Raw genomic sequence first — 27,980 nt, 5'->3', positions numbered from 1 at the left:
TAAACACAAGTAAGAATCAAATATGGGCATTTTAATTAAGACATAATGATCAAACACAATATATTAGGGGTTTGACCACATTTGGTCCTAGCTGTAGGGTAAAGCAAGGGTTATATTACTACATACAGTATTATGTGAAGGCATGGTGATGAACAAAGAGTCTGGTTTTCAATCATATTGTACTTGCATTTAGTGCAAATAAATATATATGCACATCTGCACCCAGCACACTTGAGTGCATGGGGGTTCAAGGGCTGAAAATGACTGAAAACAGGCAAACGGACTGCCCTTAACCACTGTCATTAACACTGTCTAATTCGTAGCTAAATTGCAAGGTAGCCTACGAGAACAAAGCTGAGAGATAAAGTTGCTACTACCAGTCCCCTGACAATGGCTGGTAAGCCGCAGATTGCTGGGGATATACAGTACAAAAATACAATACAAAAATTAGAATATTAGAAGAAAAAAAATTAGAATGGAAAAGTTCATTATTTTCAGTAATTGAATTCAAAAAGTGAAACATTTATATATTCTAGATTCATTACACATTAAGTGGAATATTTCAAGCCTTTTTTTGTTTTAATCTTGATGATTATGGCTTACAGCTCATGAAAATCTCAAATCCAGTATCTCAAAATAATAGAATATTACATAAGACCAATTATTTATAATACAGAAATGTCGACCTTCTGAAAAGTATGTTCATTTATGCACTCAATACTTGGTCGGGGCTCATTTGCACAAATTACTGCCTCAATGTGGCGTGGCATGGAGGCAATCAACCTGTGGCTCTGCTGAGGTGTTATGGAAGCCCGGGTTCAACTCGTCTGTATTGTTGGGTCTGGTGTCTCTCATCTTCCTCTTGACAATACACGATAGATTCTCTATGGGGTTCAGGTCAGGCAAGTAGGCTGGCCAATCAAGCACAGTAATACCATGGTCAGCAAACCAGTTACTAGTAGTTTTGGCACTGTGGGCAGGTGCCAAGTCCTGCTGGAAAAATAAATCAGCATCTCCATAAAGCTTGTCAGCATTGACTCTGGATTCCATAAAACACAGTGGACCAACACCAGCAGGTGACATGGCATCCCAAATCATCACTGACTGTGGAAACTTCACACTGGACTTCAAGCAACTTTCTGTGCCTTTCCACTCTTCCTCTAGACTCTGGGACCTTGATTTCCAAATGAAATGCAAACTTTACTTTCATCTGAAAAGAGGACTTTGGACCACTGAGCAACAGTCCAGTTCTTTTTCTCCTTAGCCCAGCTAAGACACTTCTGACGTTGTCTCCGGTTCAGGAGTGGCTTTACGCTAGGAATGCAACACTTATAGCCCATTTCCTGGACAAGTCTGTGCGTGGTGGCTCTTTATGCACTGACTCCAGCCTCAATCCACTCCTTGTGAAGCTCCCCCAAGTTCTTGAATTGGCTTTGCTTGACAATCCTCTGAAGGCTACGGTCATCCCTGTTGCTTGTGCACCTTTTCCTACCACACTTTTCCCTTCCAGTCAACTTTCCATGAATATGCTTTGATACAGCACTCTGCGAACAGCCAGCCCTTTCAGCAATGACCTTCTGTGGCTTACCCTCCTTGTGGAAGATGTCAATGAGTGTCTTCTGGACTACAAGTCGGCAGTCTTCCCCATGATTGCCTGACCAAGTATTGAGTGCATAAATTAACATACTTTTTCTGTATTATAAATGCTTTTTTTGATTGGTCTTATATAATATTATAATATTTTGAGATACTGGATACTTTTACAAGATTAAAACAAATAAAATAACTTTCCCCGATATTCACATTTTTTGAGAAGCACCTGTATATGCAGAGGAGGTGCATTGCCCTCACGGTAGCATGGTGACAGGCCAGCTCCAGCTGCTGCTCTAAATCAAGTGCAATGTCCAGGTGCTGAATTCTACTTTATTTTCTATGTTCTTACAAAATGTTGTGATGCGGTCATCAGGGACTTCAGACTTTATTGCTTGATTTTTGGCTTTCAAATAATTCCCTATTTCATAAAAAATTGTGCTCTCTGATTCGGCCTGCTTACACTTCCCTCTAGCTGAAGGGGCTGAAGGGGCCTTTAACAGTTATTTTCTCTTTCTCTTTCTCTATCCTCCTCCTCATCCTCCTTCTCCTCCACTTCTTCACTCCCTCTCATCTTCTGCTGCATCTTCCTGTGAACACAACAGACACACACAATAACACTCCAATTATAGTAGGATTATTATTATTATTATTATGATAATAACATAACATTTTATTCTATTTTTCCACAGAAGAGTAGAAACTGGTTGCAAAAGGGTACCAGGAACAATGGAACGTCCCCAGCTGTATCAGGGCTCTAGCCTCCGCCCCCCCCACCTCACACTGGCTCAACCCTTTACAATTATAAGCACAGTTTTTCGGTTGTGCTGATCGGTTTCTCTACGTTAATGTTGGGTGCAACGGGTGGGTGTCAGATGGTAGGGTTTTTATTGGGTGCTCTCTACAGAAGTCCTTGGAGAAGAGGACAGCACGCATCCCAGGACCAGCACCACTGGCAGGAACGGAGCAGCTGGCACCATATGCCATCGTGGCAGATGAAGCCTTCCCCCTCAAGGACTATATTTTGAAGCCCTACTCCAACCTACGCCTACCACCTTTAACAGTGGATGAGATCACCCTGGCCTGCTGTGTAATCCACAATTACCTGCACGATGAGTGTGGGGACGCAAACATTCAACCCCTCCACAAGGAAGAAGAGCCCACCTAAAGTAACCCTGGCCTTCCCCAAGCTGTCCTACCTCATTCAACCAACCCCACCCAGCAAACCATGATCAACAGAGGAAACCCCTGCCAATAGAAAAGAAATATGGGCAAATGATTACCGAAGGCATAGCACTGCTTATCAAAATCAAAGAAGAGTATTATTGTCCATTTCCATGATTTTTTCTATCTCTAACGTTAGTTATCTGTTTTGGGATTCCTTGACACATAGTCCCACCATGTAGGGGCAAATTCACCCAACAGCTACTTGCCAAGGTCAACTGAGGTAACGTTAAAACTTTGTTCTAAAAATGTTCTAAAACTGTGTCTTCTTGGCAGTTTGGTGGAGACTGGGCTTAAAGGACAGCTTGAAAATCTTTTGGGTGAGGATTATGCATGTCTATAGAATAAATTAACATGCGCTTTTGTTGTCCCTCCTGTCTATTTACCAGTGCGGCTAACATTAAATTAATGAGATAACTCATTCATGCTTGTATAGTACCAAGAGCTTTTCCAAAATAATACAACTATTGCACTAATTCACCAAAGTCTACATGAAGTTGAACAACGTGTTCTGTAATTTAAACAGCTGCGGTTATCACTTCTTCCACATGAACATATGGTACCGTCAACATATGAACGCCACAAAAGTCATACTAAAATGGAAAGTTACCATTGTTCCACCATCACTGTATTTTTCAACAATGTAAAAGAATCTTGAAACTTCAAGGTCAGCAAGCCAAATATTCTTTGTCAGAGTTGTTTTCTTTGGATACTAGTTCCGAGAAAATATTTCCTTCTTTGAGTTTTAATGCAGTTGAGGAGTGATTATTGAACAGCTGGCCTGGGAGATGGTCACATGTATGGTTTGAAATAAGTCCCTTTTATCCAAGTCACAAGTAAGTCTGAAACAAGTCCCATGTCTTTTTTTCTTGGGCAAGGTTATGTCAAGTCAAGTCAAGGCAATTACATTTTTGTCTTACCTGCAGTATCGGGTCTTTATAAAGAGAAAAGAAAGACAAGGTATTAGTACCTGTCCAATAATTAAATTGTTGGCTAGTCTATCTAACCTGTTAAAAAAGTAAATACATGTAATTAGTATTATAAATATATGTGAAATAAATGTAATCAAGTTGTAATCAACAAATAATAAAGACAAATACAAAAGTACATATTCACAATATCAGTTAAAACTAAACACTGGCTATGCCTGGAATGTTCATTCATAAAAGCTTTTTTAATTTCTTCTCTATCATCACTTTTAAACAGTGAAATTCTGACAGCCAGACTACAACATCAAACCACAGCACCTTGCGTGTTCAAAATGACTTTAAGGGACACAATTCTTTTTTAAATGATGTGTACTGTGTATGTGTGCATGTGGGTCTGTATGCAAGGCTCAAGCTGAGGTAGGCTAACAGTTTTGTGTAGCCAACTACCAAATCTCTCCGGCCAACAGCCTGCTTGTGAAATTAGACAAATGATAACTGATGGAACCATGAGTAGACCCACTAGATTACGTCAGGCTTTATTGACAAGCGGCAGATCCAGAAGGTGATCCATAAACAGGCAATGGTCATAATCCTGGCAGAAAGGAACATGCGTGGCAGTTTCATGTAGCAACACTCGTATTCGGAAAAAAAAGCCAATATTCCTTACGAGTACTCATGTGAAACAAATACTCGGATAGCATTCAATTTCTTAAGAAACCTGATATTAAGCTGTGGAGGATAAAACGCTTATTAATGCTGTTCAATAATACATCAACTGATGTATTATCTTGGCTACTAAGCAGATGGCTTTTGTGCAGTATCATCCGTACTGGAAAGCACAATTAAACAAATGTTATATTTATTGACCAGCTCCCAAAAATAAATGTTAGTTTTATTTTCCTCAGATTAATAAACTAAGCTTTAGTTTAGCAGGGTACTAGGCAGCCTCAACTAATGCTGTCTAAAAGAGGGGCAAGAATTATTTGCCCAATTACACTTTGGTTGCGGTTTACACAATATACTTAATGTGAAAAGGTGAAATGATAAATCAATTCCATAAGTGGACTGGATGATATTCTGAGGGAGCCACACGCAAGTGACTTGTTTATGCTGTGAACTGATACAGTTCAATGCTGCGAACGAATGATGAACTGAGTAACATATGAGACTCATGCGCATACTTTCCAGAAGTACAAGTGAATGGATGACTGAGCCAAACAAACAAATGTTTTGAAGGAAAAAGATCCGGCTTACCAAAATTAATGAACGTTCCCATCACTAACATGATGATCTGATTGGATCATACTGTGTATATGTAGCAAACCAGAAATAGTTGAAGCCGAAGGGTGTAATGTTGAAGATTTTAATATTTTATATTTAATACAGTATTTAAACTGAAAACATAAAATGAACACAAACAAGTAATTGAAGTCATCATGTCTCAAGTGAAGTCACAAGTCTAACTTCCAAGTCCAAGTCGAGTGTTTTGGGATGTATAATGCTATTGCTGTTTGGCTGTTTTGGGCTGGGTACGGCTGTGTTTTTGTGTTTCCCTATACAGGTGGAGGCCGTCCCGTGTTGCTGGTGGTGTCGACATTCGTGCCTTCATCATACAGTGGCAGGAGTTGGCCGGGCTTGACGTGCCGGGACGGCTTGTACCCAACCTATTGCTAGGAAATGTCTGGCCCCATGTGGCGTGGGGCTGTAATCCTTTGCCTGGAAGAATTTAAGCGTGGGAAGGGGACTAACAGACCAACTCCACCGACTGCTTGGGCCAATCACCCACCCAGCCATAAAAATGATTACAGAAACCGAAACCAGAATAAACAAATCCCACTCGAATCAAGCATGCCACCCTACCAGTAGGAGACGAATGAGTTCCTTGGGCCAAACCCTGATGGAAGCCCAAGGGAGGAAGTCCAAGACCAGGTTCAAGTCCAAGACCAGAATAGGATGCTGGAATGTGAGAACAGCATCCAAGCAGGAAAGTTAGCACAACTAGCAAAGGAGATGAGAAGATATAATGTCAGTGTAATAGGAGTTAGCGAGTGTAGATGGAACACCTTTGGGGGAAGTCACCACAGCCACAGGAGAGAGGTTTCTGTATTCGGGGAAGGAGAACGAAGAGGATCCACACATGCAGGGTGTGGGCCTAATTCTCTCTAAAGATGCAGCAAGAAGCCTCCTTGATTGGGAACCAGTTTCAGAACGGATAATCACTACCAGGTTTTTATCCAAGGGTCGAAACATCACCATCATTCAGTGCTATGCACTGACAAACTCAGCTGAAGAAAAGGAGAAGTTCTACCAACAACTGCAAGCACAAGTGCAGAAGACCCCAAGGAGAGACATCCAGATAGTCATGGGAGATATGAATGGCAAGGTTGGAAGGGACAACGGGCACTGGAAGAACACCATGGGAACAGAAGGTCTCGGAGAAATGAACGAGAATGGAACTCTCTTTGCGGACTTCTGCACTTTTAATGAACTAACCATCGGAGGGACTTTATTCCCACACAAGCCCACACACAAAGCTACGTGGATCTCTCCTGATCTAAACACAGAGAACCAGATCGACCACATAGCAGTAACAAGAAAATGGAGAAAACTACTCTTAGATGTTAGGGTAAAGAGGGGAGCAGACATCGACTCTGACCACCAACTTCTGATAGGAGAGTTTAGACTCAAACTAGCTGTAAGGACAAGGGAAGAAAGTAGGGCACAGAGAAGATTTAACATCAGAAAACTAAGGGATCATCAGGTTAGGCAGGAAGCAGGGCTTACACTTAAAAACCAATTCCAAACACTAGCAGAAACAGGAAATGTTGAGGAACAGTGGGGAAGCTGCAAGAAGGCCCTTATTGATACTTGTGAACAGGTTTTGGGCTATAGGAAAGGTGAAAGAAAAGACTGGATTGCAGATGACACCTGGCAAGACATAGAGGAAAAACAAGTGCAATAGGGAACCAGATATGACAAAGAAAGAAAAATGGAGGCAAGAATACTTACAAAAGAGCAGGGTAGTGAAGAAGAAGACGAGAAGGGACAAGAGGAGATATGTGGACAACCTAGCATGTGAGGCAGAAGTAGCAGCCGGACAGAGGAACATGAAAGATCTTTACAGAATCGCAAGACAACTAGCGGGGAAGAACAGAACCATTAGCCGACCAGTGAAGAATAAACAGGGACAACTCATCACACAGGAAGCCCAGCAGCTGGACCGCTGGAGGGAACACTTCCAAGAGCTCCTAAATAGACCTCCCCCAGAAACAACACCAGGTTCTATACCATCTCCTCAACAAGATCTGGGATACAGAGGTAATCCCAATAGAGTGGAAAACAGGCTTAATGGTCACCATTCCTAAAAGAGGAAACCTCAGTGAATGCAGCAACTGGAGAGGCATAATGCTCCTGTCCATCCCTAGCAAGGTTCTCTGCAGGATTATCCTAGATAGGATACAAGCAGCCTTAGACGAACAGCTGAGAAAAGAGCAAGCAGGTTTTAGGAAGGATAAGTCATGCACAGACCATATTGCTACTTTGAGAATTATCATCGAGCAGTGTGTTGAGTGGCAAAACTCCCTGTACATAAACTTTGTGGACTTTGAAAAAGCCTTTGATAGCCTGGATAGGGAAGTACTTTGGAATCTCCTAGGTCACTATGGCCTTCCCTCTAAGATCATCAATCTAATAAAGAACATGTACCAAGATTTCAATGGCCAGGTGATCTGCAAAGGCAAACTGTCAGACACCTTTGCCATCACAACAGGGGTGCGGCAGGGTTGTCTTCTTTCTCCTTTGATTTTCCTCATTGCCATTGACTGGATCATGCGAAGAACAACTGAAAAGCAATGGACAGGAATCCAGTGGACCTTGTTTATCCAGCTCGAGGACCTGGATTTCGCAGACGACCTGGCACTAGTCTCTGAAAACCACATACACATGCAACAGAAGACAGATAGGTTACAGACTAACAGTGACCAGCTTGGACTCAATATCAACACCGGAAAAACCAAGACCATGAGGTTAAATCCGAAAACACATGATCCAATTACACTCAGGGGAGAGGCCATAGAGGACGTGGAGCACTTCACCTACCTAGGGAGTAACATCAGCAGGGATGGAGGAGCAGATAGAGACATAGAGGCACGCATTAGCAAAGCACAGGTAGCATTCAAGATACTCAGGCCAATCTGGTTGTCCAAGCAACTCTCCAACAACACCAAGCTACGGATCTTCAATACCAATGTGAAGACTGTCCTGCTCTAAGGCTCTGAAACGTGGAAGACTACCGAGGGCCTCACAAGCAAGATCCAGGTGTTTGTCAACAAATGCCGGTGCTACATCCTCAAGCTGTGGTGGCCCATCAAACCCACAAATGAAGAGCTGTGGAGGATGACAAACCAGGACAGCATAGCTTCCACCATCAAAAGGAGAAAGTGGAACTGGATAGGGCATACCCTTAGGAAGGCCCCAAATAACATCACCAGACAGGCCTTGGACTACAACCCGCAGGGGAAGAGGAAAGCCGGTAGGCCGAGAAACACCTGGAGACGTTCCACACTCCAAGACCTGAAGAACATCGGAGTGAGCTGGCAAGAAGCTAAGGCCCTGGCCCAGAAGAGAGTGAGATGGAGAGCTCTGGTGGACGCCCTATGCCCCTCAACGGGGTAAAGAGGATTAAGTAAGTATACAGGTGGAGGGGAGCATGCATTCCGTTGCTGAGCAACACACTTGGACGAAGAGGATGCAGCATCTCGTCACGTTGGAGATAGGACCAGATGCAGCCATTGCTAAGAATGCCAGCGGTCGTCGCGGAGCAACACATGCCAAGAAGAATGCAACTATATAGGAGCTGCACGCTGTCAGAGCGTGAGACAACATCAATTCACCTGCAGCTGGAAGCTACGCCCCTTTGACCTCTGCTACCATCAAGTTATCTGTGACTTTAAGAAGATCTTTGAGAGACCGGACATTGGAGAAGTTTCACCCCGTTGTAGAACAGCTTAAACTGTGAGACTTCCGTATCACAGACTTTTAATTAGAGGAGGACATTTTTAGTATAGGACTCTATTTAGCTTTTTAATTAATAAACAATCTTCTTCTTTTTTTATAACGCTGCGTACTGGTTACTTCTTTCTGAAGAGTTTGTGATCAACTCTCTTATTGAAACATCGGTGGGTACCGGGTCGTAACATCGAGTCTCAAGTCATTTATTTTCTGTCAAGTGAAGTTGCAAGTTATCAAAACAGTGACTTGAGTCGACTCACAAAGTCACAATGATTCGAGTCCACATCTCTGGTTCAAACTCGTTGTGCGCATGTGCCCTTGTTAAAAACTCTGAAGATTCAAGTACAGGTTACTGATTGAAATACAATGTACATGCAATAATGACAAAACCTAAAATTATTCATTATGTAAGCAAGTAAAATCAACAGGTTAATATGAATTATTAAATTCAATTAAAAAAAATTTATTGGATTCAAAAACCAGGAGAAAGTCTAAACAGACAGAGGTACAAAAACAAAAATCCAAAACAGAGTCCAAAACCAGGCAGAGATATCAAAAACCAGAAAATCCTAAATACAGGGCACAGAAAAAAGAGACAGAAAAACAGGGTCAGAGAATAAAGCTAGAACCAGGGTAAAGGAATATAAGGGCAAAACTGGGAGATACAAACTAGCAACGAGAAACTGAAACGGACAGGTTTAAATACAATACTAATTGACAGACCACGAGAAACAGGTGAGAGACATGGCAGAAATAACAGGAAGGAAGTACATATAAGGAGTGGGAGGCGGAGACACGAAATGGAACACAGGTGAAACAAATGAATGAGAGGGAATGAATGGGGAGACAGACTACAGAAAGCACAAAAGGCGAATGGGGAGACAGACTACGGAAAGCATAAAGGTTTGACAAAACGCGAAAACGCTGGGGACTTATACATAAAACAGAAAACACAGATGGCCAAAAGGGCACAGATGTGACAGACTAGACTAACTTGGTCAACTTTGAAACAACCCATTTTTACATTTTAGCTAGATGTGCAACGTGGTGCTTTAGTAAATTTCACCACAGAAAGATTATGAAATTTTGCTGAAAAAAACCTAACAACATTATAACAAACAAAATAACAAACATTGCTTCTTCTGGATTTGTTTTCAAGAGGTGAAAAATGAAATAATATTCACCAAATTAGGTAATGCTTTTAGGATCAGTAGAGCCTATTTTCTTGTCTTTTGTGTCTTTTGTGTGGCTGCCTCAACACCAATTCAAAATTCGGGACGAATGGGTTCAGGATTGTTCTGTAATACATATTCTAGCATTGTGGATTAGTGGATGTAATTAATCTTCATGGTAAATTTCCTGAGTAACATATTAACTTCCACTGCTCACTTTTAAAGCAAGGTGTACAGCGTTGTATATATTTCTAGGCTACTTACGCATTTATTCAGTCCGCTATTGGCTGCCGGGCTTTTTCTTACGGTTTGCCATGTTTCATTTTTTACATAGGCTATTATATACTTTGCTTCATTGTAAGCTTCCATTAGTCCATTTTTCACTGGGTGTAAAAACACTGCATGCGTCTTCTCCATTTCAGCATCAGAAAATCTATGATCAAACACGCATTTATATGAATTACATCAGGCTTCACTTAGTTGCACCTCCTCAACCTGGCTTGGCCAACATGAAATGTATACAGCTGACTAGGTCAAGCCTTGCTTTTTCTGTTATGCTGGATTTATGAATTCTACTTTTGTGAAATAGCCCCCAGGTGGGTTATATTGGCTACATACATTTAATCCTCCAAGACACCTAAGGTTTGGCAGGTTAAGATACTGTTACTGTCGCGGCAGTAACAAGCCCGTCTAAATTGAGAAATCCCCTTATGATGATTATAATCGGTCCTGGCTTTATCCCAAAACACCAACAATCTAATCGGGCTAACCAAGTTAGCGACATATGTGAAATAGGGCCATGTGCCATGCTTTTTCTTTATGTTGCTATCACCATCTGCCGACGAACATTTTCCCTCCGTTCATGGATATGCTCCTCCCTCGCGGCTCGTCAGTTGCTTCTTGCTGGGAGCTCCGTCAAGCTAGCAACAATAACAGAACTTCCAGTTTAAACTTCCTGTTATTTCTCATCAAAATAAAAGCTGCGGAGTAACGTTAAATAATTAGAACATAGTTACCAGATTTTCTGTGCTTTCTTAGAGAATTAACATTGTATATACTTTCAGTTGCCAACTGGCTCATTTGCATAGCTGATTACTTTAAAACTATTAATTGTTACCAAATGAAAGGGGGTGTACATTTAATCTATAGACCTATATCTTTAATATTGTTCAGTCTTTTCTTGAAATCATGTTCCCAGCCATTGTTGCTGTATTTCCAGTGTGGGGCGGCCATACATTGCTGGGAAGACGATTTCACAGAAAGGACTGTATTGTGTTACAGTTTTACCGCTTTCATTTGGCAACCATTTTTAATTATTGCAGTAATTGTGTATAATAATAAGCTGGTCGTGAACTTACAGTGTATGTTTTGGCCACATGTGAAATGCAGCAACAAGTGCTGGCAAACAGGTTTTATAGAAATGAGTGTGATCTTATATTCTCTGCAATTACATCACAATCATATTCAACTGTATTCGTTTAAAAACGAAAAACAAGAAAATTACAGTTCAGAAATGTTTTTATTTACTGCACTTTTATTTTGATTAATGATAACCGGAAGTCAGCTTCACGGAGTGCTGGGAGGTGTCCCGGCTGTATGAAAAGGAGCGGACCCAGTTTATCAGAACACCGGTAGTACTCCCCACAAGTTTTGTATATCCGTCACGATGGCTACCTCCAGGACTGGTAAAGCAAAGGGAAAGAAAGTGGTCAGTCAAGAGGAATTACGACGGTTAATGAGAGCGAAACAAGGAGAAACTGCTGTCCAGAAGAAACGCATCGAGTCACCATTTGCAAAATATCCTTGTTTTATTTGGAGCTGCTCCAGGACGACTGCTTGTGTTGTAACCTTATTCAAGATGCGGCCCCGATTAAACTAGTGTGTTTTTGTTTTGGTAACACTAGACATTTAGTAGTGAATCCAGTCAAAATACGCAAACCTGGGGTCTCATTTAGGGTTATAAAACACTCGTATACCGAAATCTCAAGGTGTGTGTGTACTGTTAGCAAAGCAATGCGTGAGAGAAGCACAGCACTATCAAATTAGACACTTCTTTGAAACCAGCGTGTGATGTATACATTCTTTAAGCTAGATGGCGAGTACTTTAGTTCTCAGGTGAATTTTAGTTAGTTAGTGAGTCTTACTGTGTGGAGTACTTTTATGTGCATTTTCCTGAACTGAATTTTTCTACGTATAACAGTCTTGGACACCTAACATGTGTGCTGTGCAGTGTACATGTCAAATCTGAAATACTATGGCAGGCTCATGTCCTCGGAAAGCAGCACAAACAGGTCAGTTCTCCCATTTGATTGATGATGATTTGTGTTGCATCACAAACAGGAATGATAGCATTAATCGTTGTCACTTTTCAGAAATGAAAATCACATTATGCTTTAAACTTCAATATGTCACATTGTGTTTTTGTCTGTGCATAGCAGTCTAAACTCAAAAATGCTCCCAGACAGCACACCAATAAACACTTTAATCATTGGAGTGGGGGAATGCCAACATTTCAGATTGTTCATGAATTCTTATATTCAGGAGATAAAGAAATAACTTTGTTTCGGAGTTGTAGAGTTTATTGTCTGGCAACTTATGAAATGGGACGCTGCAGGGACTGATATCACACCAAGCCCTCTACATGTAAACTCATAAATTGCATCAAAACCCGTTTGATCAAATCAAACATATAATTGGTCTCATTCATGAAACGTTAGTAAATCTATGTTCAGATTTGCACATAAACGTCCACGCTACTAAAAACCTACTCCAGATTCATGAACGCCGCGGGAAACTCAGATCTGATCGTCAACTTGTGTGTATGATCATGAATGCCAATCCATCGTAAAGTGAAAGCGCGCTCCCAGTAATCAGCAGTTAGCATAAATCCCCGCCCATGAATAGACAATGATTACCATATAAGAGACGTAGACGCATCCAATCGACCTGTCAGTCATCATGGCGCAAGAGAGAAAGAAAAAAAACTTTTCCGAAGCGGAGATCGAAATCATTTTGGGTGAAGTGGAGTCAAGAAAAAATATTTTCTTTTCTTCTATCAGTAGTGGTGTTGTGACAGGGACAGGCAAAGCGAAGGCCTGGAAGGAGGTGACAGATTCTGTTAATGTTGCCTCTATAGACAATAGAACCATATCCGAGGTGAAACGTAAATGGTTTGACATGAAACTGGAGGCAAAGAAACGTATAAGCGCACACAAAAAATATGCATCAGCCACAGGAGGAGGAAGCTCACAGCCACAAATATCACCTGCTGACGAGCGCATCACTGGCATTATTGGGGAGACCTCTCTGTCAGGAATTATACCTGACGGAGACACCGACATGCCTCCACTGGAGAAAACATCAAACCGAGATGGTAAGGTGATAATTGTTGTATCATAATACATTCTGAAAACCATCACTGATAGCTTAGTGGTTAGTATAGTTTAACCTAGGTCGTACAATCCCACCAAACAAAGAGAACATTTGTGGGGGTTTCTCTTCGGATTGAATGAAGTGGAAACGGGAAACCAGTAATGTTATATGGTGCGTAATGGATATCAGTGTCGGAATGTAGAGCTATTTAACATTCATTTCAAGAAAGGATATGGATAACATATAGCCCACTGCAGTTTTGTATTTTATTTTGTATTTCTTTCAAATGAAAAAAGAGCCACACATAAAATGAAAAAAAACAAACGTCTCATATTTCTAGCTGGCGTGTGCCATTGTATTGGCAGGCTATATTCTTACCAATGAGCCAGCCGTTCCTCACAGCTCCATCCTCCAAACGCATGCCAACTGCGCTATTACGCAGGATAAATGCATCATGCGTCCCACCAGGCCACAAACAACGTTTAACAGCACACACTTTGCATCACAGATCAGTTGCACATTAACGGAATGAAAGTTTTTCCAGTTTATGTAAGCAAATGCATCACCAGATAGAACCTTGATGCATACGTGTGTGCAGTCTATGGCACCGATGACACCTGGCATGTTTGCAATTGCACTGAATCCCTGCATCACTTCTACCTGCCGTTGTGCATCATAGGGAAATTTGATGTACTCTGGCACTAGTTTTAAAATACCATTGAGCACAGCAGGGAGGATGTGCAGGGATGGCATGGCTGCGTCTTGTTGGCCTTGGTCAGATTAGGCTCCAAAATGTTGCATAAATGCAACAGAATTGGTCTTGGTAGTCGGAAACGACTAATCAACCATTCATCACTCTCAGCCAACATATCTGCCCGATCCCTGAAATACCTCTCTCTCCAGTGTCTTAATTGCGCCAAATCATGCAAGAGCGCAAGGTCAGCCATTGTTACCATTAACTAAGACTGAAGGCCTTTTATATTGTGGGAAGTTTAATTAGAATTCCACCACCTGAGTGACCCAGATATGGTAATTGTTTACATCCTTTTTGTGATTTTAGCCTATTATTGGCCTATATTCTTATATATATATATATTTATTGTTTTTTATTATCATTCAACATGTAGAAATAATGTGTAATCTATTGAGTCGATTTACATAGATAAGTCACAATCATGAACCTAATCTGGATCTTAAACCTGCTAATTGCCAACTAATTTAACTAAATGTGTTATATTTTTAATTGTTTGTCATGTTCATATCACGTGTTTCAAAGGCATCTGCGTATTGTTTACATAACAGAGCGCAATATGAAGTAAAATTTCCAATAGTGACAAGCATTATTTATGTGCATTCTTGAATTTACACAAGCACTACGCGTGGTCAGCAGCAGGTGTAGATTTTGTTAGTAGCTACGAAAAGATCGGAGCTACTAAAATATTGATGAATGCCAAAAACCCGTAAATTTCCCTCTACTCACATTTTACACACAAATTCGTTCTGCACGTTTCATGAATGAGACCCAATGTGTTTAGAGCGCATTGTGGGATTCACGTTGCTTAGTTGAAATATAAAGTTCAAGGGTTCAATGTACGCAGCATCCTTCAGCTGATACAATAAATTAAACCATGAATGCCCTCAGATTACAGGGTTCATTTAACAGTGTAACAACCTTGTACTAAGCTTTTTTGATGTTTGATTATATTTCTTCCAGAAAATTACTGAACTGAAAGGAGCTAAACAAATCCCACAACAGACTTCCAAAGGACCACTGCTCAAAAGAAAAACATCAGATTCTGAAAAAACACACCTGAAAAAAATAAAAGGTAACAGGATTTGTAATTACGTGAAGCACCAGGGTGCGTTTGTGAGTCTGTTTCTTTCCATTACATTAACAGATAAGTGTAATTTTGTGTTTTACATTTAATTCCTGCTAAGGATGCACTTTGCATGCTGGGCGCCATATTGTTACTGTATGCATTTTATTAGGGGCCCAGGCATTATAGATGCATAGTCATTTCATTGTTAGGGCCCAAGCACCGTAGGGTGCGAAGGACCCTATTGTTATTGGAAGGATTATTATTATTGCCATGGCAAAAAACTCTTGAAATTTTGCACACACATCAGTAGTGGTGGCCGTCAGGATCTATCAGATGCTCAGACCTGGGTGTGGCCGAGGGACTCCACAGCGCCCCCTATTGCGCTGACCCCCCCCCCCCCCCCCCCCCCATCGCATTGCTGTCTATTGTGGGCAGGCACTTTGAGCTACATGAACCTAATTTGGTATGCATGTGTGGCTCCTCAATTCAAACACATTTCTCATTCGCATTGATGCAAATATGTGAACAGGAAGTCAGCCATTTTGAATTTTGTGCGTTTTCACATGTACTACACTTTTAAGTACTCCTCCTAGGCGGTTCATCGCATTCACACCAAATGTGGTAAGAATGGTCTCAAGATAGTCATGATTCTAAATTGCCAGGATATGTTTGGTATCTCAAACTGTATGGTCATGGCTAGGCGTACAATTTTTATGTCACGCCGCGCCGACAGGAAGTGGCCATAATTTTGTGGTTTACATAGTCTGATCTGGCTGATATTTTACAAATATGTTCAGTGTTGGAGTCTAATCACATCCATATGCCAAGAATGGCTCAATGTTATAGCGCCACCATCTGGCAACAGGAAGTGAGGTCTTTACCATATTTGTATGCGTTCCTGCTAGGGCATTCATCACATTCACACCAAATGTTGTCAGCATGATCTTAGGATAGTCCTGACACTAAATTATGAATGGCATTTTGATATCTCAAACGGGATGGAAATGGGGAGGCGTAAAATACACATCTTACGCGCAAAAACAGGAAGGGGGTGACATTTCGTTCCACATCGCCTGATCTCGCTGATATTTTAGAAACGTGTTCCCTGTTGGAGTGAAATCTCATCCATATACACATCCATCTGGGCGTGGCTACACAGCGCCCCCTATAGTTATTTTCTTATATTGTGGACATATACTTTCACGTAACTGCACCAAATCTGGGAGACATGTGGGTCTCCTCAAGACACACACATTTCTCATTTGCATCCCATAACTTTTCCGAACAGGAAGTTAGCCATTTTGGATTTTGTGTGTTTCACGTACCAAACTTTGAAACACTTTTCCTAGGGGGTTCATCACATTCACACCAAATGTGGTGAGAATGGTCTCAGGATAATCCTGATGCTAAATTGAAAGGATATTTCTGATATGTCAAACGGTACGGCTATGGCGAGGCGTACAAATTGAGGTCTCGCCGCGGCAACAGGAAGTGGTCGTAATTTCATTCTAGATGGTCTGATCTGGTTGATATTACACAGATATGTTCGTTGTGGGAGTGTAATCACATCCATATCCCAAAAATGACTCAATGTTATAGCGCCACCATCTGGCAACAGGAAGTGGCCTTAATTTTACTCGACATCTTCCGATGTGGCCGAAAATTTAGAATTATGTTTATTGTTGGAGTGTAATTAAATCCATATTGCAAAAACGACTCAATGGTATAGGGCCACCATCTGGAAACTATAACATTGAATTGACCTTCATTTCACTCAACATCTTCCGATGTGGCTGAAAATTTTGAAATAGGTTTATTATTGGAGTGTAATCACATTCAAAAACTATAGACGGCTCAATATTATAGCACCACCATCTGGCAACAGGAAGTGAGTCTTATATCATTGACGCATTCCAATAGCAGCACCAACATCTTCATTGATCAAAGGGGAATTCCTGTGCACACTATACGTTGCCAAGGAAGGTGATTATTTCCAAAGTGTGTACATATTGTTAAACATGTCATTGGCACAACTATGCCACCAAGGCGGTTGCGCCCATGGTGCTTGGGCCCGTTCATTGCTGCTTGCAGCTATATTTCCTTTTTGTTTTTCCACCACTTTGGGCTATAGGTTCCTCCCTCTCAAGGAGCGCAAATGCCACTGTGTTCCAAAAAGTCCACCATTGGTTTTCCCACCATTTTGAATAATTACTGTAACATATTGCTTAAATTAAATAATCTCATGAACTCAGACAATTGTGGCAGCATGTCAATATATATAAAGGTATGTAACTCTTGAAAGGTAGTGTGTTCAAATTCATCAAAACAATGTCTAATCCAGTTAGATTAGATGGATCGTGTTAATGGACCGGGGGAATAAATTGGAACAGTGAATAAATTGATTGTCAGAAAGATTTGGATTGTACACTAGTTTTGTCACCTTTTGTGGGCCTTGAGTTTGTCATGCTGTGGGCCATATAAACCACAGTTAATATTAAATCCAATACGCCATGGACTAACCCCTCATCACTTTGCCTTTCTTTTCTTAAAGCAGACACAGATGTGGATTCCTGTTCCCTGGGGTGAGTAACTAATGTCCTAAGTGATTGAGTGAAAACAAATTCTCAATAAAATGGGAATCTATAAATATGTTTTTCAATTAGTATATGTGAAAAAAACAAGAAAAAATATATCCCTGGAGAACATGGATAAGAATTACTGCTGTGTAGGGAAACAGTGTAATGCCTTGTTTGACTGTGTGTTCCAGTGTTCCTGTTGATGGACAGAAGACTGCTGGCTCCTCCCGATCTGGCCTTATTCTGCTTGGAAACTATGATGAAGATGATGACGACAGTGATGAAAACAATGAAGATGATGATATGGACACAGATGAAGATGTGAAGGGCCAAATTAACAAAGCAGCTAGGAGCTCTGCAGTTCAAAAGAGTTCAGAGTTGCCCTCTCCAACAGTCGCTGGACTGCCAGCAGGTAAAACTTGAAAAAAAGAAAACTATAAAATCATTAAAGTTATTGAAGCTGTTAAGTGCAAGCTGTTTCTTGGCAATGCAGTTGTGTGTCTCCATTCATCGGTCATATTTATACTATAACTGTTTTTAGTATACAATTGTGTTGCTTGCCACATGCAATTGTCTGCACAAAGCTGAATCCGCTTTCTACACTGATGGGTGTTGCACAAAGAAACAGTTTGTCAACTAAGAAACTAGAAATGCAAGTGAAATTTATTTGATAATAATGGTAAAATTTAATTGGTAAAATACTCTTAAAGGGATAGTCCAACTGTTAGACGTGTTACTTGTTTTAAACACTCGAGATGCAAGTGTAAATAACTTTAAAAAGTTTAAGTTTTCGGAGATTGATGAATTTCCTTGACTAATTGGCAAAACATTGCTTCTGTCTGCAGCCATATAGAGGTAGCACAGTTAGCATTCAGCCTGTAGATATTGATTCATATTTTTGTACTGGACACACAGGCATGAATTTGGCATCGGTCTCATCGTCTTAACTATAGGTAAGGAAAAAGTTGGGACTGGTCCCTTTAAGTCTATTACATTACATTATTGGCATTAGTTATTTAGCTGATGCTTTTATCCAAACTTACATACAGTTGATTAGACTAAGCAAGGGACAAGGGGCCCTGCTCAGGGGCCTAACAGCGGCACAAATCTTATCGAGGCTACACCGGGGCTTGAATCACCATCTTGCGGGTCCCAGTCATGCACCTTCGCCACTAGGCTACATGCTACCCCAAAGGTAAACTGAATAATACTTCCCTCTAATGTTGTTTCACAGACTTCTTTGACAGTGGCCTCGCCTCTGGACGTTCCATTTCGCACTCGGGATCTGTTCTCAAGGCCGGTGATGAGCCAGAGAAGCCTGTGGTGAGGTGAGGCTCTGTGTAGATAGTCTAGGAATGCTTTACTTTCTAGAGTATTTTTTAAGTGAGGATGGTAAAGTGATTTAACATACAGTGCCATGAAAATGAATTTGTAAAATGAAAATATATGAATATGAAAAATGTTGTCTAAAACGAAGTAGTAAACACAAAGCACATGTTTATTTATTTATGAAAAGTTCAATCAAACTCATATCACCGTTGTGAAAATGTAATTTTGATTGAGAAAAAATGGGTGGAATTACTTTTTCACATGGCTGATATTAACATTAATTAAATGAAATTATTAAAAATGTTTTGTGTCTACTCAGTTTCCCTTTATCTAATATTTCATTCTGAAACCATTCATTGTGATAAATAATAGAGGAAATCAAGAAGAAGGGGGGGGGGGGGGGGAATTAACTGATTTTCCATTCATTTCAGTGTTTGTCACATCACATCAGTTGTTGTAGTATATTTCCTCAGGAGTGTGGGAGAATAGAATGGGAGGTCTCTAGCCCTTTGAAAAAGGAAATTGGGATTCTACTTGTTGTTCATTCAGGGAAAAGATACTGCTCAGTTGTTGGGTTTTCTTCCTTAAATATCTGGCCGAGATCGAATTTGTCTAGAAATCTGTATATTTCTTTACCCAAGCGGTCATGAATTAAACCTTCAGTGCCCTAACATTTACATTACATTACATGAATGGCATTTGGCAGACGCTCTTATCCAGAGCGAAGTACAGTTGATTAGACTAAGCAGATAATCCTCCCTTGGAGCAATGCTGGGTTAAGGACTTTGCTCAAGGGCCCAACGGCTGTGCAGACCACCGACCTTGCGGGTCCCAGTCATGTACCTTAACCACTACGCTACAGGCCGTACACATTTTTTAGCCTCAGACTCCCAATTTCATATGAATTGTAAATGTATTTAATTTCTTTGCACATGCTTATTATTCCATAGAAATTGAATTGTTCTATTCATAATGAGAATTAAATGCTATATTTGTCCGTTTAAACATTTTTTAAAAGTAAGTATACATTTTTATCTTGTGGCTTGAGAAACACAATTTGAGTGATGATTGGGGCGGCTTGTAGCGTAGTGGTTAAGGTACATGACTGGGAGCCACAACGTCAGTGGTTCGAATCCCGGTCGAGCCACAATAAAATGATCCGCACAGCCGTTGGGCCCTTGAGCAAGGCCCTTAACCCCACATTGCTCCCCGGGCGCTGCACTGTGGCTGCCCACTGCTCCTAAGTAACTAGGATGGGTCAAATGCAGAGGACAAATGAACCCACAGGGTTCAATAAAGTATATCTTATCTTATCTTATTATCTTATCTTATTCAGAAGAGAATAATCATCGATGGCCAGGCAAATGTAATCTTAATACAGTTTGGATTTAAAGCTTGGTTGTTATCTGACAAAACCTTTAAATTAAACCACATTACTAGCTAACCTTTGTAACTTAATGGCTTATTGTTGCTAGTGACTGTCATGCTGCGTGTGAAAGCGGGTTGTGAAAAGTCTTCTTCACACTTTGCCGCAGGAAAGACAACACAGCAGAAGCTTTACCGGAAGGTTTTTTTGATGATCCAGTCACAGATGCAAAGGTACGTTCTGATTTTGGTGAAATCAAAAAAAAAAAAAAAATATATATATATATATATATATATATATATATATATATGATTACTGAGGTTAAAATGCTAACCATGTGGAAAAAGCCTGGACTTTTCAATGGAACCAACCAAAATCAGACATTTAACATAAAATAGATTTAACCAAAATCAAGGTTTTTTTAAATTATTGGCACCCCTAGTTTAGTACTTGGTACATCCACCTCTGGCAAGGATAACAGCATGAAGTCATGCTGTATATGACCATAATGTTCCATTTTTGTCTCATTTGGTCATTTAAAGTGTAACTGAACAGGTGGTGTGGTCAAATGAGGCCAGATTGAACGTTTCAGCCAGATGCAGCATCAGCATGTTTGGCATTGAAACATATTAGGAAAGGGGATACGATGTGCGTCATACCCACAGTGAAATTTGGTGGAGGGTCAGTGATGTTTTGGGGCTAGGGCACTAGTTAAAGGCCCGGACACACCAAACCGACGGTCGGACGTCGGTGGTGCCCTGTCGGCCGAGTCTCGTTTTGGAGGGCTCCGAGCCCCCGGAGCCGTCGATGAGAGAGAGCTCTGATTGGCTGTCCAGCTAGCGAATCAGTGCACGAGAAGAGAAACGGAAGTGACGAAAGCAAGCCATTCCAAAGTTACTATCACTACCAGACATAATTTTCGATTAGTATTACTAAATAGCGAGAGAACAAGGAAATTGCTGCAAACTGTTTGTTGTGAGCGAGACAATGGCTGCTTCTAGGTCCAACGCAATGCAAACGCATTCCCCGGTCTTCCGGTTTCCATTTTTTGAAAGAGAAATACAGACTACCGCCACCTGCTGGTGTGGAGAGACATTACCTCTCACGCAGGCGCAGAACGTACGTGCAACTCGGCCGTCGGCGGACCGTCGTTGCGGTGTGTTCGGTACAGCCATCATTAACGACGCGTATCGACGCAAGGCGATCTTTGTCGGCGCTCCGCGGCCGACCGTCGGTTTGGTGTGTCCGGGCCTTAAAATCAATGTTATAATGGATTCCGCCAAGTATCAGGCAATTTTTGCTGACAATCTGTTTGCCCCACACACAAGGCTTGAGACTTGGGTGTAGGTGGACCCAAAGCATACCTCACAATCCACACAGAAATGGTTCAGTGAAAAAACTAAATTTCTGCAATGGCCATCTTGGGTGCCAGACCTCAATCCAGTCAAACCTACAGGCTGAACTGAAGAGGGCAGTGATAAGTGCAAACCCAAGAATGTGAATGATCTTGCAAGGATCTGCATAGAGGAATAGTCCAAAATCCCTAAAATGTGTTCCTTAACCTTTTCACGCATTACAGGAAAATCCACTTCTGTTATCCTTGCCAGAAGTGGATGCACCAAATACTAAACCAGGGGTGCCAATATGTTCAGCATTTTGAGTTCATTTCTGTAATCATATAGTTTTTGTTTTTTTTAAGTATTGCCAGTCAGGGGTGCCAATAATTATGGAGCCCACTGTAGCTTTATAGCTACCATCTGTGTTTAGCATATCCCCAAATCGAATCAGATTTTTGTATTTGCTTCTGGAGAAACAATATATGCTATCGATCTTAAACAAATTTAAAAATTGATTTGATCACTTTGGTTTAGGTAGTGTCCTCTGACCTGTCACTCCCAAAATTAATTTATTTGTGTGCTTGTAAAAAAGCTGCATGGTATAGCTAGTGTTAGCTAATCTGGAGTTTGCAGTAGTGGGCATAGCTAGCCTGCTACAGAACTACCTGTGTTAATCCTTCTTGGTTCCTTATATAACTGCAAAAGTTCAAAGATGAACTGTACCAGACCTGGGCCATTAAGTAAATAAATGCAGTTATCAGGATATGGCTATTACAAATGATATTTAATTATAATATTTAGTAAGTAATTATTTTGTTAAACTGAGCTCAGAAGAAGTCTTCAGTGCATGTTTACTTTCATTTTCATTCAAGGTGATTTTTCTTTGCAAAAATAAAAAGTAAAATACAAATCTGATGAAACTATGCAATGAGACTGATTCAGGCCCTTCCTGATGTCATAACTGGACCCAGTAGCTCAGAGTCTGGTAATAAACTCCACTCATGTAATCCCTACATTGGAATAGATGGAAATTGTTGATACAGGTAGATATTGCAGTATAACTGATTTCTCTACTCTTGTTGATTCTTAATGCATATCATAATAACGTCATACTGTGCAGTTTAATCTGAAGCCATTCACAGATTTATCCGTACTGTCACTTTAAATAATTGAAAATGTTTGTTCTAAATTTTAAACACTTTGAAAAAAGCTTTATTTTAAACACTAGCTTGCAAGTTTGTAATATTCTGTCCACGTTGTTCTCCCTTTTCTTTAAAGGTGCGAAAGGTTGATGCACCAAAGGACCAGATGGACAAGGAATGGGATGAGTTTCAGAAGGAGCTTCGTCAGGTTAACAGCGTAAGCCAAACTTCCTCACTTTGAAAACCAATTTGGAAAGCAAGGTAGGGAACCAAAAATAAAAACACTTGTAAAGTCATGTAATACAGTGATTGGCCACTATGTTGGGCCCAGTACAGCCTCAGCACAAAGACTTACCAGTGCATGTATGTCTTTTTGGGGAAATGTGGATTAAGTAAAAGGCGTTTAAAACTGCATAATTCATAAATTATGTTTAAATGTCCGGCACTCTGAAAACAAGTGTGTCAACAGTTAAAACACCTTGCTTAACCAACATGTTATATAGATTTGATTTAAAAATATCAATTATTTGATCGGCAGAGCAACCTGTTGGTATCACAATTGATCAAAATGTACAACTTACATCCTGGTTAAAATTAAAAATTGTATTAAGTTAAAATCGATATGTGTGAAGACGTGGTTCATCTACCTTGAAACAATTAAAGTAGATACCAAACCACAGCTTATTTCCTCACAAAATATCCAAACTCAATGCTCAAAAACCAGAATACAGGCAAATATTCTAAAAGACCATGAATGGCATAATGCCGAACCAAGGTGCTGGACTTGGATGGCAACTTCCAACTCAAAAACTAAAGTAACAATCAATGGTGTTTTGCAAATTTACACCACCCCCATTGAGACACACACACACACACACACACACACACACACACACACATTTTCACACATTTGCACCTCAGATGGCCAATCCCCCAGTTCCTGCTCCTGTTCTTATCTGCAGACCAGTATGAGCTGGCCCTTTAAAGTTTCCTATTGCCAAAGGTGAATTGGGAAATAGTTCCCTGATGAAATGCAGTGGGAATTTGACACCAGTGTGCCACGAGTCTGTTTACTCATGCTTAGTTGATGGAAGTGGAAAGTCTTGTGTGTGTGTGTGTGTGTGCATATAGTACAGTAGAACCTCACTGAACTGAGAGGACATGTAATTAAGAGATGAATAGCAATACATTCTAGAGCAGGGGTTCCCAAATGTTTTTAACATGCAACCATAAATTAATGTTCACAAATTACGCAACCCAAACTCCCAGCATGCGTGCACGTATGTACAGACACCTCTGTTGAAAGTTTCATAATTAACTGTAAATCACAGAATAATGGTACATTAGTCTGTTTTAATGAGACACATGAGCTTGCCACTACCAAGATTTTTTAAATATGGAGGGTTGCTGGATATTGCTCATCTGATTTCTGTCAACATCCACAGTGGAGCGATAATACATTTCAAAACAGAATCTTGCTCTGGTAGCTCACCTCCTATGGGGTTTTCAGGGCTCTCTTGGAGATACAGGTTTTGCTGGAAAAGGCAGTTGGTTTCCCTGCAAATTGCTTGTGCATTGTCTCAGGGTGCTGTTGTAATTTGTTTACTTATGCCTTACAGTGCTATGCAGTGAAAGTATTATCAGGATTTTCACTTTTCTTCCTAACTTTCAAATATACTGGTAAACCCATGTTCAATATGCATTTCATTATATTCATTCCTTTGTCACTTTTCTGCTATCAGAATCCAGATCTGTACCTGAAGCCAAAGTAGGCCTGGCCTATACAGTCCCAAAAAATGTTTCCATTTTGTCAAAATTATTTAGATTTCGGTAACTATTGAAGGTAAAAACTATCATCTTCACAAGCGCACAGGAGGTGCCTGTTACAGCAGAATGCATTAGGCCTACTGTTAAACCCCCCCCCCAAAAAAAACATATAAAAACAGACAACCCCATCCTCAAATCAGTCCCACAGTTTGGCAATCCCTGTATTAGCGGAAATTACATCTGCAAATCTAATTGACAATACATGGCCCACATTTAGGCATGTGCCTTATGATGATTGTGTTGAACAATTCAAGCCCATGGTTTTATCTGCCAATTAATGTTCTGGCAGTATTATTAATTGTTATATGTTTCAACTTCAGGCATGCCCCTTACAACCCCATAAATCCATATGATGAGTGCAACTTGTGGTTTAATCCTTACATGCATCACCTTGACATATCCATTTTTTTTTTTTTTTTTTTTTGCTTCACCGCAGGCATCTGAAGCCATTGTTGCCGTGGATGATGAAGAAGGGCGTCTGGAGCGGCAGATTGATGAAATTGATGAACAGATGTGAGTAATCCAGAATACACCTAAACACCATGTTTTTGTTTTCAGGCAGAATCAAATATTTTTCCCATTGCATGTATAGGAATGTGTTTGAATGCCATAGCATGCTATCGCATAACATTTTCTGAAACGGTCTCAAAATTATAATGCATTTTGAAAGCATCTGCTTTCAACCTTTCCAAAAAAATAGTTGAATTAGGGCTGCTCACTCAGTGTGCACCTCGGTCTGGGATCGATTCCAACCTGTGCCATTGCTCACTGGCCAGGAGCCCCCCAGAACTGGCCCATATTTGGCTTTGTGTCGCTCTGGGATATGGGAGGAATACACTCGGTAGGGACACATTGCTGAAGCGACTTCTGCAACTCCTGTCTGGACACCCCCTGGCCTGCTCTCTGCACAAGCGTATTGGGATAACGGTGACGTTGCTGTTCGTATTGATCAGAACAAGCTCACAGTTAAGTGTGAAACTTGCAGGTAGCAATTCAGGCTATTGTATTAACGTCTTCCGTGACAATGAAACTAATGAATGGGGAACTAAAATTTTAAAGATGGGACCATGTTTACATCGGAATTCAAATCTGATTGGTTGCCGCAAGGCCAGGCGCTTGGAGACAACTTTTTAACGAGCTTGAGTCACCCCGTCCCTGCTATACTATTGTTTTGAGCACCTCTTAAAGGTACAATAGATTGTTACAAGACCATTGTAAATCCCGTCATTGAAAACGGCTCACTGACATGTTGACAGTCTGCCTGTGTTTATAGTCCTTAAATTTGGGTTTCAAAATATGCAGTTGACGCTTTTTTATTAAAATATTTTTCAGCTGTACAATAATTAAAGCTCATTGGTTGAAAATTGGTTCTAATTGCCACAGCGATTCAATGTCAGCGCGTTCACAGAAAAGGGGTGGGATAAACAGCGTTGTGGTTTAAGCCTGTTTGTTGCTGCAATTCCTCTTGACCTTTAGAAGTCTGAAATGACCTATTGTACCTTTGAAACCCTACTCAATTTGTTCAACTTTCTCAACCAAAGCCCCTTGGAATTTGGGTGGAACCACTTCACATTGGCCTTGGGACTGAAAGAATTAAAGGGAAGTGTAGGAATTTTGACAATGACTTCCTGTATTCATAGCGAATGTTACCGGAGGGTGGAAGTTTTGAGGGAGAAGCGGGATGTGGTGAAGGACCTCCTGCAGAAGAGGACGGAGGATTCTGAGCAGCAGGAAGGGGAGAGTAGTGAGGACGATGAAGACGAGCTGCTGCAGCTGCTGTCCAGAGACTGGAGGGCGAAAGGAGTGCTGTCCTAAAAGAACCACAGCTCAGTCCAGACTTTACCTGCAGAAATAATGTGATTTATGTCCAAAATAAAACTGTACAGTTTTCTAAGTGTGACTATTACCAGGATCCCTGTCTCACTCTTCTCTCCCCCAAACACCATGTAACAAACTGACTATTCCAAAGCACCCCCTCCCCCACTTTTTTTGGAGTATGCTATAGATGGGCAATATTACCTAAGTATTTCAGAATTATCTCTGCATGCCATGAAGAGTGAATTTCAATGCTCAGATAATTAATACTTTCATTGTCTTTACTGTGGCATCTGGCCTGTAGGAAAATAGGTTACATTGTCTTCATTGCTTAAATTGTTGTTTGATATGAAAAATCCAGAGTCCAGAAAATGGCAGTCAAACCAGCATTGTTTGATCTAAGTTTAAGGTAGAAAAGATTATGGAATACTTTTGGGAAGCACTGTACATATTTTTAAAATATGTAACCCTGGGGTGTTCCTCAGGGCTCTCTTGCATTCCCCTGCAGGGAGTTCTTGCCTTGTCATTCTGTCAGAATGGAAAAAATATATACACTTAATGAGCACTTTTAGTGGACCCATTTTTTTTACTTATTGGTCTTCTGCTGCTGTATCCTATCCACTTAGAGGTTTGTGCTGTGCATTCAGAGACTTCTCCATACCGCAATTGTAACGTGTGGTTATTTGCGTTATTGTCACCTTCCTGTCAGCTTCAACCAGTCTGGCCATTCTCCTCTGACCTCTCTCATTAACAGCGTGTTTTTGCCCGCCGAACTGCTGCTTACTGGATGTTTTTTGTTTTTTTGCACCATTCTCTGCAAACTCCAGAGAAAACCCCCAGGAGATCAGCAGTTACTCAAACCACCTATCTGACACCAACAATCATTCCAAAGTCACTTCCATCACATTTCTTCCCCACTCTGACATTTGGTCTGAACAGCAGCTGAGCCTCTTGACCATGTCTGCATGCATTTTATGCATTTAGTTGCTGACATGTTTAGCTGATTAAATATTTGCATTAACAAGCTTGTGTACAGGTCAAAATTGCTCACTGAGTGTATATTTAAACACAAACCCTGGGGAGGGGTGCAAAACAAAAAGGAAGGGGGGTGGGTAAACTCAAACTGGAGTAACTTTCTTAAACAAATTAACCATGGTCTGCATGAGTGAATGAAAGCTAAACCGGCCACCATCATGTACTAAAAGTTATTTGTGAAGCCAAATAAAATTCTCAGCATTTTAGAACATGCCGGGCTGCCTTTTAGGGCATTGCACACAAAATGTATTACTGGTGGTAATGTGATTGTGAGTTATGTGTATATCAAATATAACAGGGTTTACATTCATAGAAAAGTGTTGAACGCAGTATTAATTTAATATAGGATTTTCTGAAGCCTAAACCCAGGCTTGGTGTGATTTAATGATTTATGTATTTTATCCTGCATTTTTGCCATTTTTGTCAGTCACAAAAC

General features: G+C 40.7%; 1 protein-coding gene and 1 long non-coding RNA gene across 3 annotated transcripts; one reads left to right on the top strand and one right to left on the bottom strand.

Annotated features, from left to right (window-relative positions):
- Positions 1–10: 10 nt before the first annotated feature.
- Positions 11–10,334, bottom strand: LOC133108527 (uncharacterized). The gene is made up of 2 exons (XR_009704665.1): positions 10,190–10,334; positions 11–2,180 (listed from the first exon to the last, which is right to left on the bottom strand). It is a non-coding gene; the product is annotated as an uncharacterized LOC133108527 (long non-coding RNA).
- Positions 9,549–27,072, top strand: znf830 (zinc finger protein 830). 2 transcript variants are annotated; one of them, XM_061218098.1, is made up of 11 exons: positions 9,549–9,656; positions 11,486–11,722; positions 12,117–12,216; positions 15,012–15,123; positions 17,672–17,699; positions 17,885–18,105; positions 18,928–19,021; positions 20,558–20,621; positions 23,004–23,084; positions 25,131–25,207; positions 26,335–27,072. In XM_061218098.1, the coding sequence occupies exons 2-11, from the start codon at positions 11,592–11,594 to the stop codon at positions 26,507–26,509; spliced, it is 1,083 nt and encodes a 360-aa protein (XP_061074082.1). In that variant the 5' UTR covers positions 9,549–9,656; positions 11,486–11,591; the 3' UTR covers positions 26,510–27,072. The 2 variants fall into 2 exon arrangements, with proteins under 2 accessions (XP_061074082.1, XP_061074074.1); XM_061218090.1 differs by having other exon boundaries at positions 17,669–17,699.
- The last annotated feature ends 908 nt before the right edge of the window (positions 27,073–27,980 follow it).

Source organism: Conger conger, chromosome 1, assembly GCF_963514075.1.
Source record: "Conger conger chromosome 1, fConCon1.1, whole genome shotgun sequence".
Taxonomy (NCBI): Eukaryota; Metazoa; Chordata; class Actinopteri; order Anguilliformes; family Congridae; genus Conger; species Conger conger.
This window is presented reverse-complemented; position numbering and strand designations above follow the sequence as displayed.